This window comes from Sprattus sprattus (genome assembly GCF_963457725.1).
Source record: "Sprattus sprattus genome assembly, chromosome: 5".
NCBI classification, from domain to species: Eukaryota; Metazoa; Chordata; class Actinopteri; order Clupeiformes; family Clupeidae; genus Sprattus; species Sprattus sprattus.
The window spans coordinates 20,097,829-20,113,959 of record NC_137924.1 but is presented as its reverse complement, the minus strand read 5'-3'; the positions used below and the strand labels follow the sequence as shown (position 1 = coordinate 20,113,959).

Below are 16,131 nucleotides of genomic sequence, written 5' to 3'. Positions count from 1 at the left end.
AGAAAGATTCATTTCATTTCACGCTCTATAATCATTTAAAGTTCAGGAAAATCTCTGATAAGCAGCCATATATGTAAATATAATCTGTTGAAATGACTTCATGCTCTATAATCTTTGTTTGGCAGGTCTACCATTGGTAAAAAAAAAAAAAACAATAACAAAAAGACAACATAATTTTTATAAGATCAGGATAGACATGTCAGAGTTGGAATGGTGCCGATATCTCAAAAGCTGCTAGGAGCAGAAGTGGCACCAAACATAAATGGGTGGAATAAAGATAAAACTTAAGTGCAATAGCTTCACAGTGCTGTGCGATTGAGCAATCACACTAATAATCTTGCAGTTTTAGTTGAATTAGTCCTACAGAACATGAAGGAACAAGGAAAGGAAAGAACATGCACAATTACACCACAGTACCTACATTTATTGTTAACCGTCAGATTCCATTATGAAGCTTTCTTGGGAGCTGAATTTTCCTAAGCAATTAGTACTGAAATGTGCCATAACCTCTTTATATTAAACTCCAGCCATGCAAAAGCCTATACTGTGAAATATAATGACACTTCAGCCTGCACTGCTATTTTAAGAATAAAGGTTTACTCTCTGAAATAATTGCCTCTACAACAACGAGAATGATTTTTCATTACTCGAAGCTACAGCTGACAAAGTGCCAGTAAAAGCAAGAAACAGGTTGCACATACATAGTCTTCAGGCTCCTTCTCCTGCTCTGTTTTCCCATCAGGGTTCCCCTGTTTGGCCTTGGCCGCTGTTGCATCAGTGGGCTTGTCCATTGCGGCATCTGGGAACAGATACTGACACACAAACACTCATATAGGTGTGGGCAAATTATTTCCAGTCCTCCTCCACGGCAACAGACATGATGCAGCTTCTAGTTTCTCGTAAAACATCATCCTTCTGGGCCCTCAAAGGAAGTGATGTGCTAGTGATGTAACCCAACATATTCACCACACCCTTCACCAGCAGGCTGAGTGCTGTTTCACTGTGTAATCACTGTAACTGCTAACAGTGAGTTGGTGGGTAAACACAAAGTCTTTGTTTCTCACCAGCAGGATGGAGTTAAGGACGTCGTTGTTGAGGGGCGACTCGTTGACCCGCCTGTGTCTCCGGATGCGCTTGCGAGCGCTGTGCACCATGTTGGAGACGGAGAGCTTTGAAATGGGCACGGCCGTGGGCTCTGTCAGTTTGGACAGCGCGTGGCTGATGTCTGCGTTCTCTGAGATGGAAACGGATGCACACAGAGATGATGTTTCCAACAAATACAGGCTAAGAGTAATACAAGTCAACAAAGTCAGAGCAACAAAAGGACCACAACCATTGGCATCATATCCAAACTCTAAAAAAGAACAGCATTAAACAACAATGATGAAAGAAGACCTGATGATTATTTAAATGATGAAAACAAACTAAGGAGCACGACCACGACCATGTCCATGTTTTTTATCATGCCAATTCTCCCTCTTTCATTCTGTCAAATTCTAACTTGCCTGCTGTGTTGCAACCACCTTGCACATCGCTGATATAATTCAGTGGTGATAATCGTATTAAAATAGGCAACATGTTTGGCAGAGAGAACTAAGCTGATGATTCAGTGTGTACTCCAGCCTGTGACTCAGGGGGAGCATCTCGGGGTAGCGTATGTACACGCGTGTGCGTGACTACACGGAGCGGGGTGAACTGATGCCTTACCTTTGCCCTCCTCCTCCACAGTGTTCCTGCCCAACAGCTCCTCTGTAGACTCCTTCAGCAGGCACAGCTTAAAGAACTCCAGCAGGAAGTCACCTGGCAAACGGGAAAATGGCTTAGTGGCTGAAATTTTCATTTATTAACGTGCAGGGTTTACTTGCACATTTTATCAAACAGGAGACCTAATCTACATATAGTAATACATAGTATTTTCTGTGCCTCAAGACTACGATCACCCGCATAATCACCACCACCCCATCACCCTCACTAAATCAAACATCACTTTTATATCAACATGGTAAGTATTTTCAGCTAACATCTCCCTCTTGATATCTGCCTTGTTATTAAGGTAGGTGTAAGGTTTCTTACCCAGAAGGCACTGGGGGTTGTCTGCCTTGCGTACTCTCACGGACCAATGAGGAGCCTGAAGGGGGTCCAGGTCGCTGAGTAGAAACATGCACAAGACACAAACAATCAACCAGAGGTCCAATCATTTGAACTCCATCTCTTCAGAAAGTCATTAAACTTCCATGTTGGCAAAGGAGACAAAACAGTTAAAGGAAAGACAAAAAGAGTTGTGACCCTACATATCAGCCGGGCTGGATGAATTGGACATCAAATCGCACTTAATAGCTTTCATAGTTTTAATTAAAAAGACCCCTCAGTGCAACTCCCTCCGTCGTCAATACCAATTAATATCCATTTCAACTAGGACCGCAGCCAAAGACAAGAGATAAATAACATGCAGCTGGGATGCAGGGCATGATTGCCAGCAGTGGTGCTGCATGTATAAATACTACCACCGTCGGCCCCCAACTCGTCTCTCATCTGACCCATTAAAGAGTTTCTTGGAAATTCTCTCTCTACTGGTTTCTCTAGTTCAATAGTTAAGAACTGAAAAAGTATGACCAACACTCTTGACAATAGAAACATTCCCTAGCATCAGCAAGCGTGCTGGGTGCAGATGGGAGGGATAAACTTGTGAAAGAGTACCGATGTGAAGAGAGAGAGAGAGAGAGAGAGAGAGAGAGAAAGACAGAAAAACAGCTCACTGAGCCTGGTGTTCACGAGACACAGAAGTGTAAAGTAATTTGCTGTGAATTAATTTGATCTCAAGTTTTTTTTAAATGTACACACCTTAACTCTGATGTCAAGTGTTACAACACTGTTGCTATGTGTTGCTTTTCCAGCAAGGTGTAGCGGGAGAGGCTAATTTGATGTACATCAGTATTTCTCAACCGGTGGGTCACGACAAAAAAGTGGGTCGTGGAATTATTCTGAATGGGTGAGTGTGTGTTCCCTCAGAACTGTATTTTAATAGGAAATATATGAACAGCATCTTTTTATTTTGAAATGTAATGCTGTCTACAGGAATACCACTTGTGGGCTAGTTGAATCCATGTGTTAGAATTCATAATTCTGTTAGAAAAGTAAAACATTCAGCTAATTTCTATAATCATATTACTGGGTAATATTTGCTATTAGCATGTGACTGAGATTAGCTATGTTATATGCAACTTTGTGTGTGGTAAAGAAAACAGGAGAATGTTTGTATTATGGGCTAATTTGATGTGGAAGATAACGTGAAGTTTGAATCATTTTATTGGTCAAAAGGTGAAGCAAATAGGCTCCACATTATGCATTATGGTAAAAAAGAAAAAACATTATGCATTTAAATAATCCGGATGTCTGATTTAGGCACACGTGCTATGACTGCAGGGATTAAATTAGGCCCTATGCTTAGGTTTATATCTCTATGTGAATTTTATAGATTTGGGTTGGAATGTAATGATGGAAATTAATGAATGGATTTAAAGTGCTCCAAGGCCAGACCAGTTGAGAACCACTGATGTAGATGATGAAGTCTGACTCCAACAGAAAGAGATGTGAGACATGCATGTACTCACGAATACACATCGTTATCCACCACAATTCCCTCTGTTAAATGTGGCCAAGTGGTTGCAAGGTGGAGCTCACTGAAAAGGACACAAGTAAGAATTCAACAGTTTAGCTTTTTAATTAAGGTGAGTGTTCAACAGTTTAGCTTTTAGTGTAATAGACGAGACGAAACATTTTAAAGCCTTAAATTAGCCTTTAATTACAGAAAAAGTGTCACCGTTCATTACTATGCATTATTAATGACAACAACCAATTGGAAATCATGGGATCATTTTGCAGTCGGTCTGAGCTATGAGACCAGAGGTGGTCTGAGAGGTGGCCAGACTGATCCTATCATTTCAATCACAATGTCTGCCGAATGCTTTAACACCTCAACCTTAACAAGACACGTCACATGGTAATGCAACATGTTTACAGGTCCAGTAGAGAGATAATTCTACAGAGTGGAGGGAGGGAGGAGGAAACTGAATATGTCATACCTGATTGGATCCTCACAGGCCCCAAAAGGCAACTTCCCAAACTCCACTCCACCCACCTCTCCAGAAAGGAGAGCATCGAAGTCTGCAACAAGAACAGGAGTACCCATACAGTACTCTTAAGGCACATTTTTACAGCAACAAGAGCAGGAGTGCAAATACACTCTAAAGCAGCTTGGCACATTTATACAGCACATCACTACAAGACACGTCTCTACAAGACACAACTACAACGGTAGAATCTCACACAATAGTTAATTGGAGAACCTAGTTGGCCGTAAGATTTGCTGTGTATTTTTAATAATTGAATCACTTTCATTTAATTCACCAATTACGGGAGACAAGAATATTTGTGCCACACCAAGGAATTCACTATTGTTGCCAAAGAAGTCTAGCCAGCAAACACAACACTCCATTTCAACAATTTTTCCATAAAACCTACATGTGTGTCTTGACAAAAACAGATAACTGCAAGGAGCTACATTGGCATGAATGAGGCGTTTCTCCGCCCAACCACGTCCCCCATCACTCACTACTCACCAGGGGGCTGCTGGGGCCAGAAGTCCCGTTGCCAGTCCTGAAGGATGTAGGTGAACCGTATGCCAATGGTGATGGGTGGCAGGGGCGTCAGAGGGCAACCCTGGAGGGTACAGGAGTTTTTGAAAAGGATGAAAGAGAAAAGGGGACCAACGTAAAACCGTATCTCTTTCTGGCAGTCTTTGATGACATGCTGAATGTAATTGACAATCCATTCAGAAAGCCTTGGTGATTACAAGAATAATACTCAACATCCTGCTAGGGTTGAATTAATGTGCACCTTCTGTAGACTGCATTGTTGAAATGACTGAGCTGCATTTGAATGTTAATAATATTCAAGACGAGCTCCGTCGGTAACCCGGGGAGTCTATTAGCTCTCTTTCAGTGATGCCCTGCAGGTCTAAATGACCCATCTCTTCCAGGAGTCACATTGCCCCCAGCACATTCACGGACCTCTTCTGCATCTTGCCGTCTTCGACAGCTCAGCCGTGTGACAGATGATAGCAGTCTTGGGGTGGTGCGGCTTAGCGCAAACCCAGCACGTTTGGCTCACAAGTACAACTGTATGAACTGCATATCATTTATCAAGTTGAGCACACCCCTGGCTACAGAGCTTGGTGGGAAGCTGGACTTTTTCTTAGGTGTTAGTTTCAGGCGAATAAAGCAACAGTGATGGATTATTGCTGTGAGTGAAGCTGTACATGTTCATTTTTATCCATGACCTAGGTGGGAGGGAGGTTAGAATATGTCTCCTGCCTTAATAATAAATGTTTGTTCAGCTAACATTCATACAGTGTCCAGACCATGACCCGACTTACAATCTTGGATTTGAAGATATCCAGGAGTCCGGCAAGATGGTTGTACTGGCTGGGGACTTTGCGAAGGTGGACCATCTCGAAGTCGGTGCGTACCCCCGAGCCCTGGCACTCGCCAGAGTACATGCGCCGCCATTTGTGCTGGATCTGCACAAACACTGGCACCTGGCTGGAGAGACAAAGGAGATGAGCCCGGTGAGCAGGTATACCGGCAGGCATCTTAAACCTGAGGAAGGTCGTCATCGCAGCAGCCTAACCATGAATCGTATTTGTGTAAAAGGATCATGTCATCGCGAATTGGTCAAGGCCACTGTATCTCATGTCGCAAACTGTGAACCTAATGACTACTTCGCCTCCTGATAGAAGAGTAATATTGAGGGCTGCGCCTCTCTGCATGTGTAGCTCAACACTGCCACCTGGTGGCATAGTTATAGCCTTACAGCAGCAGCTTTGCAAAACACTGATGCTGTCAGTGTTGTGCTGACCTTTTTGTCTTCATTACCTATGCACTTTTCTTTAACGGCAATATGCTCCTGTGTAATATCCACTGCACTTAAAGAGAGCATACAATGTGTCAACAATCCCAATCAACCCAGCTCAATCTCCTGCTGGGTTTAGTAGCAGTATAATTAGAAGCCTAATACAACACAATTAGTAACATAATATCCCCTGAAACAGCTAATTAGGCCCTTCAGGAGCATCTACATAAGTCAGCTAGGTTTTTTTGAGGTTGCAACTCAGACCTGCAGGTCACATCTTCCATAGGGACATTCACTTATAATGAACTATATAATCATTAGGTAGTTTTTGTTACCAACAACAACAAAAACTCCTTCTAGACTTGCACCAATACGCATTTCTAAAGGTATATAATTGCAATGTAACTGTAATATAATTGTAACTAGCTATAACTATTGTATTCAGCATATACAGTTATAACGATTATATACAGTATTGTCGTGCATTATACCGCATGGAACAGAAACAGTAAATGCATATAATAAGGTAATAGACTTCATAGGATACATACACTTTTTAGTGTCCTTTTTTATTGTTGTAGTCAGTCTACAAACTTGTGTTTGTCTGAAAAATGACATCCTTTGCCTGGATTTTTAGATCAAGCATTCTGTACCCAGAGTGGCTGCACAGATGTTCAGACTAATCCCACCTGCGCTGCCCAAGGACGTCTGCTGACACACAGGGGCACGTTGCCAGGGCGATGCTTTCATCTTCTGCCTTAGGTGCTAAGTGAAATGTCACAACCTACTGAAAGCACGTTGCTTTGGCAACAAGCAGGCTCGGCCACACTGTGTTTTTACGGACCGAAAAAAAAACTCTCACAACCATAGTGAGACAGAGACTGGAACATTGTGCCACTTGTTCCCTTTAAGCACAAATGACAAAATCACTAGCCAGGCTTAGGCTCTCATTGTCGCAGACAACCACAGACATCAAACCATCCAGCACTGTGCTCCCAACCAGATCCGCCTCCCTACCTGACAAACTCAACTAGGCCTACTGCCACACTCACTAAGAACAGGGAAATAAAGAGGACATCCTCACAATAGATCTACCATCCGATGAGCAGCCTCTCACACTCTGGATGTTTGCTCCACCCCGAGCAGGGTGAATGCACTGAAGGCAGCTGACCTTGATGTGATACCTGGCCACGTGTTTAGAGCCTGTGCGGAGTAGCTCGCTGGGGGCTTCATTTCCAATCTGTCTCTGGCCCAGCCGGTTGTCCCCGCTAGTTTCAAGACTGCCACCTTCGTGCTGTCCGTCCTGTCGCACTCACCCCCTTCATTGCAAGGTGCTTTGACAAATTGGTTCCCTTTACACTTGAAAGTCTGTCTCCCTGCTACATCTGACCCAACAGAAGACGCCATTGGCAAAGGTTGTTAATTGCAGACGTGACGTTCAGGCTATGGTTTAAGAGGACGGCATTTCAACAGCATTCTACTCTGCCCAGACTCACTTGGAGAGTCAATCTTTAATATCTGTGTATCGCAACTCTCCAGTGAACATAGTAAGACATAGCATCACTGTAGTACTTACTTTTCATGCACTTTTCTGTTAATGATACTATATTTTTGCACATCTGGTTAGATGCTGACTGCATTCCATTGGCTTTGTAATAGTACTCTGCACAGTGACAATAAAATATATGAAAATAATTCCTCATTTCTCACTGTGCTTAGAAGAACGGCTAAAATGTCCATAAAAACACCAAGGAGTTTACTGAAACTCCTCTAGGCAATCAGCTTGTCTAAGTTCCTGGAATGATGCCGGCCTAACTTGTAATGAATGGTTCTGTGACGGTTTCCAAGAAGCTTCACTAATCTCAGAGCTTTGTTAATCTTTTGTTATTGCTCTGACAGCCAGGTTCATTCACACTAGGCCCAGATAATTTCTTCTGGGCTCTTGTTTATCAGTTGGAACACCATGTTTCTTTGACACCCTCCTCCTTCTTTTCTAATCAAAAATCCTTAATTTAAGGGATGAAAACATCACAACAGCTATCACTGAGTAGGAAATACATTGAACCATAGCCTGAAGGTCAAGTCTGCAATTAACAACCTTTGACAGGTCTCTTCTTGTCAACAAGCATTTGTTATTTGAAGCCCATTAACACAGGGTTATGATCCACATGAGATCTAAGCTTTCTGATTCTGAGTTATGCTTGATAATTCAAACACAGCATCCAAAACACTTTCCAATGCATTTCAGAGTCTTTAACTAAACAAAATATTAAGCCGTTCATGCTGGCATGGCAAAAGATAGAAGCTTCTACATTTGTAAATAACTTGGTCATAAAGGATGTTAAATGTAATTTTGTTCAAACAAGGTCAATCTATGTTGGAGCCTTTTAATGTTGAGAAGTAGTTGTTGGAGTAAATGCTAATAATGTAATGCTTCTGGAGCATTTTATTCGCTGCAATCTACATAAAGTTGTAGACTTTACACATGACCCAGCTCTACAAAAGATACCATACACAAAGATTGCATGATGATGCTTACCAGCCAGTGTTGGCCAAAGCAATGGATACAGAGCTGAGGAGCAGGTTACACTTGGACTCGCTGATAATGGCCTCACAGTTTGCACCTGGAGAGATGACCACAAACTCGCGAATACCATACCTGGATACAAACACAAACAAATCACATTACCTCAACTCCCCATTCATCCCCATCAGTAGAATCAGGACTAACCTGATGTACTCTGTCTTTGTCCCACACTATAAAAAGACTGTTTGGATATGGACACAGAAATGTCGGATTGCTGATCCAAGTATGAAAAACGTCTGACCCCCACCCCACTCCTATGACCTCTAGTGCAAGTTTACAGGTTTATGTCAGTTCAAATTAAGTCAGTTTGGGCTCATTGTGGGGTTCGCACCATCGGACGAGGCAGTGGGCTCTGGGAGGGAAGTCATTGTTCATGCAAAGCAGGTCCTGCATGGCCGCAGGGAATGCATCTGTGAGGAAAACAATGGAGGATAGATCAAGGACCGACCAACAAGTTCCGTACTGTCTGTTGACTGGTATTAGAACTGGACTGAGCAGACCTGAACTGAAGAGAGAACTGAATTGAAATGTGTTGAGTTAAAATGGATTCAGTTGAACTGAACTAACCTGACGGAATTGAAAATGTATTATACTGTCCCAAATTGGGGAATGTTACTTATCTAACACTAAGACTAGCAACCAGTCAGAAGACAGACATGCAGATAAACATTTACGATCATACATTCAATAATTCATGCACATCCATGCATTCATATGTACTCATTCAGGTAAAAAAAAAAACATAAACAATGCTTCACCACAAAAATGACAAGATTTAGTAGCACAAAGTCTTAAAACACTGAAAGTGTGAGAGCTCAATCTTAAAACACTGAAAGTGTGAGACACTAACATAATATATTAAAAATAGCATCACAATCCCAATGCAAAATCCAAAACAGAAAAGCTGCCCCTATTCAATAGGCTCCATTATCACGCAACCACATTCATCTTATTGAGGGAGACAAAAATAGCCTACTTTTTTCCAGTTTGAATGGGGAAGTCCGATTGTCAGACAGAAAACAGTCATACTCACCAGGGAAAATGCGGGATGGATAAGGTTACTAGCTTGCCTAAACGCCGACCATGCTCACACATGATTCAATATATAGCTTTTCTTTCTTCCCTACAGCAACTAACACAAAGCAAGCTTAGCTCTTATCTAATTGGTGAGATACCATGTTCATGCCCAATGTATTTGCTGCCCTAAATAAAACTCTTTGCTTTATCCTATACAGTGTGCGTCTCCATTAAAATACACAACTTAAACTCTTATAGACTTTTACAGGAGTTGACCAGCTAATTTCATCTAAAAATGTACTCCTGGACACTGGGACACTAATGGGTGTGAGTGTTAGGCTACCAATAGATTATGTTTAATACCCCAGCTTTGGATATAATTTAGCATTAATCAATAGCATTACACATCACTGGGGAGCTTTGGACAGCCGTTAATGTTGCAGTTACAGATCTGTAATCATTTATCATGATGTTGGTAAACGCTCCGGTGAATGTGCTCTCGTGCACTGCAGTACCTTCCTCAGGCTCCTCTTTTCCCTCATTTTCTGAAACCTCCTGCTTTAGGTAATTGTGCGCGATGGAGAATTTGAAATCGGCAAAGTTGATCTCTTGGTTCTTCTCCTCCCATGTGCCATTGGTGTAATCTCCCTGGAGACACATGGCAGAGAAGAATGACACAGACAGATCACTCATTGGGGCTGTCATCATGCAAATAAGTACCAGTGGTTTGATAAATGTCAAACATGGCCCATGGGCATTAGGCTAAGTCCTTCAGAAAAGACACAAGAGGTCCAAGTGCGAACTGGTCTCCTTATATTTTGGTTAATGAACATGACTGAAGAGAGCAGAAGAACATAACTAGTTAACTTATGTGTAAACTGCGTTGTGTAAACAAGCACAGTGGAGGTGGGTATCCTAGCAAAGAGGCTAAAACCCATGGATACTAGTGCGTGTTGCTAGCATATCTCTTAAGGGGTCTGGGAGTGGGGTTTACTCACTGCCCAGCACTGTACCAACTGGCTACCAGCAAATTCGATTGCAAGAAATTCTAGAATTAATAATGAAAAAGAAGCCCATCTATTAAAATGGAACCACAATCAAGAACACCAACCAACCTTCTCTGGGTGTTTTCCACCACTACTCCCAATCAATTTCCAGTCATTTAGGACTTCCTCTACTCTTGATACAAACCTGAAAACATACAGGATCATCAACACACACACAAGCATCTCAGATTGTCATAGACCAATGATAGCCTCTACTGACAATCATAACACTTTGCTACAAAGATGAGGATGAATCACCTTAATGAAATCACCTATTTAACATTGGCTTGTAGACAACTATCAGCCGTGGGTGCACATCTCAGTCACACATTTGAGCAATTAGTCAATAAGTCAGATGACAGGAAAATATCGGACTAGCTCGTCGTTGTTTAGAGGCGAAAAAAGGTGACGTTACCTCAGCTCGCTCATACTAAATTTCACAAGGCCAATAACATTGACAATTCTTACAAGACATATGCACACATTATCCTACTTAGAAGTATTTGAAGATGGTAATATAACATTATCAAAGAAACGGTATTGTTCAGGGGCGACCAGTTTAATTTCTCCCAGATAAGTAGGTCGAAAAACAATACTACGGTCCAGCGAAATAGTATAACCTGCAAATAATTAGGTAATTAGGTAAACTACCAGTGTGTAGGCAAACTCAATGTTGTGCTTGTCTAGCGAACTACGTTAGCTAGTGAGCCAGGATATATGACAACTGCAACAAGCTAGCAAGTTAGCGATAGCTGGTTAGCTGAAGAATTGTCTCCACCTATCCTACCTCTCCCACTCTGACGCTGTGGTGAAGTCCGTGATCTCGAACACTTCCGACTCGGGCTGCAATGACGAAAGAATTTAGGTTTAATCACAGTTTTATATTTATTGAAAATGGATTCGTATGTCCCCAAAGGAGGACTAGACTATAATATCACTAGAAGAGCCATATCACTCACATCACTGTCAGCCGCCATCATGGATTTCACTGTTTACTTTCTGGCTCTTAGTTGCATTGTGGGATTGATGAGCAAGAACATGAAAGTTAATTCCGTCTTTTCCACCAGCAGGGTGCAGCAGGGAGCAGCAGGGAGCGTGGGCTATGTAAGCATGGGCTATGTAATGCATTACAAAACGTGTTACCAAACGTCCACTGATACCTTTGACAACGCTGTTTGCTTTGTTAGTGTCCACCTCTGATTCAAACAGCAACACACGGTAAGTTTTAAACACTGATCTGGTTAGTAATTTCTTTTGTGCGTTAATAATAACAGCAGCTCATTCGCCATTATTCTGTTTGAGTATAAGCTTCACTTACATTTGCTTGCTTGTTTTTACACGATGACATGCAGCGTTTGTAAAGTTTTGCGTTAACCTGATAGCCCACATTGTATTTACAACTTCAGAAAAGCTCACTTTTAAGTCACTGTAATGTTGCTACATGTCTGCAACAGTGCATAATTTCGTATCAAGATGGGCTAATTTGCATATCTATCTTTGTTCTAGGCAACCCCACAACGACAATGAATTCAGTGGCTTATATATCATCCTCTGTGAGAACTGTAGGACAGTTAACCTCTAACTCAGCATGTCGGAGGTTATTGCAAGCAAGTGAACCATATGCGCTGGGTAGAAAGCATACACAGCTGACTCAGGTATCCTGTATGAAACAACATTGTATAACCAGAGAATGTAACATCCATTTAACACATGGTAGGTGCGCCCAAGCGCTTCAGTTGAGTAACGTGACTGAAGAGAAGGATCATCTCGACTTTATCAATCAAATTCAAAGATATCGCACCCAGTCAAAAACACTTCCTGCCAATGAAGCCTACTTATCACATACCACAGAGAATGGACGGGCTCAAACTATTCAGTCCTTTTCAGAAAGTGAGATGTGGAACATTGTAAAGAACACCCCTAACGGTGTGAGCATATCCGGTCTTGCTAATCTAATGGGAATCTGTGACAAGATTGGCATGGATCCTGACAGCCCGACAGGCCTCATATCAAAACTTAAAAAGGAGTGCCTCAGAAAACTTAATGAAGAAGATGTGGATATCACTAACTTGTGCCTTCTTGGAAAGGTGGCGTATAACTTGGAGGGTGCTTCGGACCTTTTCAGTGAAGTTTTGAAATCAATTCATACACGTGTCGATGTTGATCTAACCCCACTGGAAGCTTCTCAACTATACACCTTCTTTGCTCTCATTGCAAACCAACACATGAACCCAGATCTCATGACAAGACTGAACAGGTGCACAGAGAGGTTGGCACATAGACTACCACCCACTGCCATAAGCAACATCCTTCACTCCTTGTCTGTGTTGCAGGAAGGTCAGTCAGTCATGCTCATTCAAAGGCTTATCCAGCGCTCCACTCTCTTCATGGAGTCATTTAGTGATGCTGAACTTACTGGGATTCTCCGTGCCCTTGCGGAGTTATCACAGCACAACACACACTTCCTGTATTGCCTAGAGCATCAACTACCTAACAGAATAAAAGAGTGTGACCCTGAGCTCATCAGTGCTGTGATGGAATACTGCCTCCATGCGCGCTGGTGCTCCGGAGCTGTATTTGAAGCCGTTGCTGAGCGATTCATCCAAAATGCAGAGACATACAGCACACCTCAGATTGCCCATCAGATTGTTGCAATGGGAAGACTTAATTATCTCCCACACTGTGCCAATGAGATGTTCAAGAAGTTGGAGAGCATCCTCACCTCAAGATTCTCCCAGTTCCAGCCTCGAACTCTGCTCAACATGCTGCACTCTTGCATACACCTGGAGAGGTTTCCCCTTAACTTTGTCTCCAAAGTCTTCAGTCCCTACTTTCTTCAAAGATTAGAAGGTAAGTTAGTGTCATTTGTGTTTTATGTTGATCAACATAGGGTAAACATACATATAAAGCACACTAAAATCTACATTGAGTCATTTTTTGGATCACAAGACATTGAATTCAACAGGAAATTAAATTAAATATTAAGCTCTAATACAATAATATTGTACCTAATTGAAATGTTTCTATAATTTAAAATGAAGATATACATCTCTTTAAATCAATCTTGATTTAATTGTAACTATTTATAACAGCCAAGTTCAATGTTTTACTATGCATAATTCTAAATATTAATCTCTTTACATTCTGCAATAAGAGGTAATACCCAAAGTATAGGTTAAAAAAATCAAAATAAATGTGAGTTCACAGGATTCTTCAGGTGAAAGTTTTTGGACAGCTTACAAAATGGCCGCCAGCAAATGTGAACACATAGATACCCATATCTGAGTGCAATTACCTGATTGACTTTAAATTACAGGATGTATGTAGTAACAAACACATTCACTGGTTAATATATCAAGTAGGATAAAACATTATTTTTAAGTAATTTAAGCTCAAAGATGGTACTGTGCTAAATGGGTACATGAGATTAATATGTTAATTTACTCATCTGGAAGATGATACAAAACAAGTAGAAATTAGTTAACTTCAAAGTTCTTGTATGTGGTTTAATCTTTATGTTTTTTCATTTTTGTCACTGCATTGGCTTTGGATGACTTGTGATATTGAAGATGTTACTGAAGCATACCCTTCTGTTTTCCCCCCTCCCCACAGTGCCAGGTCAGGGCTTGGGCAAAAATGTCTTAGCACAGCTCACACAGCTCAACATGTGTACCTCGCTGGAATGCACCTTCTACCAGGTTGGTACTAGTCCTTGTCAGTAAAAACATATACACTCAAAATAAATACACTCAGTCAAATTCACACTGTAAGACCTGCAACAACATGTTCATTCTTCTCAGTGTGCTTTATCTATGTGTAAATTGTAATATTTGTGCGTTGTTTCCTTTAGGGACCAAAACTTCCATATCATTACCATGTGAAGAAGTTTTCTTCCGTGGACAACTTTTTCGAGAGCCCGCTGGAGAGCTACTTGTTCAGAAGGGTGTATGGTCCTCTTTGCAAGGTGCTGGGTGGGAGAAAATATTTTTCCACCAAGGTTTTCACACAAAATGGATACACTGTAGGTAAGCACTGCAATAGTCATCATATTACAAGATTAAAATATAAAAAGGGGAAAATTTACTAAACTAGACATGGATGGGATCAGGAATGTGTGCATCCATGTGTTATTCAAGCAGACTGGTGCCTTAACATTTCTGTGTGGTTTGTTCGGTATGTGTTTTAACTAAATGGGTAGTGGATCCACATTATATACTCCAGTTTAGAACCATTCTAAAGTAGTGCAAACACCTATACTATCTAATGCATCAGTTTGCTCTTTCAAGCCATTACAGTTGACTGCAGTGTGTTTTAATTCTGTTATTTCAGATGTGGAGATCTGTGTTGATGAAGAGGGCCTGATTTTGCCTCTCACACAATGGGATCAGACCCACAATAGGTAAGTTATGAACATGACTGTGTCAAAAGCAAACCTATATTTACGTATGTATAATGTTAATTACTATGTTGACATTGCAAAACAAAAGATGTATACTTCTTATCAAAACACACAGGCCATACAAAATTTGTATCAGTTCTTTTTAGTGAACTTTGAAGATATAGTGAAGATGTTTCAAATCTCCCTGTAGAATTGCTCTCTGTTTGGACGGTCCTGACCGTTTCTGCAAAAATACACACCACCTTTTGGGCCAGGAGGTCACCAAGAGGAGACATCTCCAAAGGCTGGGCTATGAGGTGGTACAGGTGAGATACATTTAAGGCAGGGACTGGAAGATGTGTAATGAAATGTGTGTATGAAAGAAGGAACAGAAGAATTTGAATTTGAAAGAATTTTGCTGAAATGTGATGACAGTTATGTTAGGTTGGTTGCAATCATGAAAATGTTTCTATCTGACAACAGATTCCTTACTTTGAATATGAGACGTTGCAGACACCGAGCCAGCGAGCATGTTATCTCCAGCAGAGGATAGGTCGCTCAGACTTCAAGTGACTTCTGCAAGAGGAGGATGGATCCTTCAATGTAGCAAAACTCCAAAGTAAACTTTTGTTGTTGATGTTACCGTTCAGTGAAAGTTGAAAACATTAAATATGTGAAAAGGCAAACGAGTTTAGGTGGAATTGATAAATCAGATTTGTATATATGTTGAGTTGTTAGCAGAGTTTAACTATATTTTCTATTTGTTTTTATACATCTAAATCATGTTGGCACTTTTTAACCCAAATGCCTGTGTTTGTGTTGCACAAAGCATTTGAAGTAATGTAACTGATGTCGCACTTTATTAAATCAAGTAAGGTATATGTATATACATATTTGGAAAGGTTTTGGAAGTTTGCTTTGCATACAATAAATATTTAATTGTGTAACTGTGAGTCTTGTTAATTCCTTCTGTGTGGTAACTTGCACAACCTTCAAAGGACACATTTAACTGCACTAGCAGACAGCTGTACAGTATGCATTTCATTGCATTCAACCTGTTGTGTGTACTAAGTCTGTACAATTAAGCATTCATATGAGCCTAAATGTAAGTCAGTTACCATATTTTCTTTAACAAATAATTTAGGAGGCAACCACTTACTATTGACCTAGAGGTTGCAAAGTGTCCAAAATGT

At 41.1% G+C, this 16,131-nt stretch overlaps 2 protein-coding genes across 3 annotated transcripts in view; one reads left to right on the top strand and one right to left on the bottom strand.

Annotated features, from left to right (window-relative positions):
• Nucleotides 1–11,549, bottom strand: part of rab3gap1 (RAB3 GTPase activating protein subunit 1) — a 30,016-nt gene extending 18,467 nt beyond the window's left edge. For both annotated transcript variants that reach the window (XM_080839988.1, XM_080839989.1), the window contains exons 1-14: nt 11,520–11,549; nt 11,348–11,403; nt 10,630–10,705; nt 10,030–10,162; nt 8,829–8,907; nt 8,450–8,569; nt 5,435–5,600; nt 4,620–4,719; nt 4,083–4,164; nt 3,612–3,680; nt 2,074–2,147; nt 1,708–1,800; nt 1,065–1,234; nt 702–812 (exon numbers count right to left, since the gene is read on the bottom strand). In XM_080839988.1, the coding sequence (XP_080696114.1) occupies nt 702–812; nt 1,065–1,234; nt 1,708–1,800; nt 2,074–2,147; nt 3,612–3,680; nt 4,083–4,164; nt 4,620–4,719; nt 5,435–5,600; nt 8,450–8,569; nt 8,829–8,907; nt 10,030–10,162; nt 10,630–10,705; nt 11,348–11,403; nt 11,520–11,540 (1,350 nt within the window). In that variant the 5' untranslated portion in view covers nt 11,541–11,549. The remainder of the gene's footprint in view (nt 1–701; nt 813–1,064; nt 1,235–1,707; nt 1,801–2,073; nt 2,148–3,611; nt 3,681–4,082; nt 4,165–4,619; nt 4,720–5,434; nt 5,601–8,449; nt 8,570–8,828; nt 8,908–10,029; nt 10,163–10,629; nt 10,706–11,347; nt 11,404–11,519) is intronic.
• A 534-nt stretch (nt 11,550–12,083) lies between these two features.
• Nucleotides 12,084–15,511, top strand: LOC308365481 (FAST kinase domain-containing protein 3, mitochondrial-like; the record flags this gene model as incomplete). The annotated part of the gene is made up of 6 exons (XM_080838920.1): nt 12,084–13,410; nt 14,173–14,258; nt 14,411–14,585; nt 14,890–14,959; nt 15,150–15,264; nt 15,422–15,511. 6 exons carry the CDS (start codon nt 12,084–12,086, stop codon nt 15,509–15,511), a joined length of 1,863 nt encoding a protein of 620 aa, XP_080695046.1.
• Between the last annotated feature and the right edge of the window lie 620 nt (nt 15,512–16,131).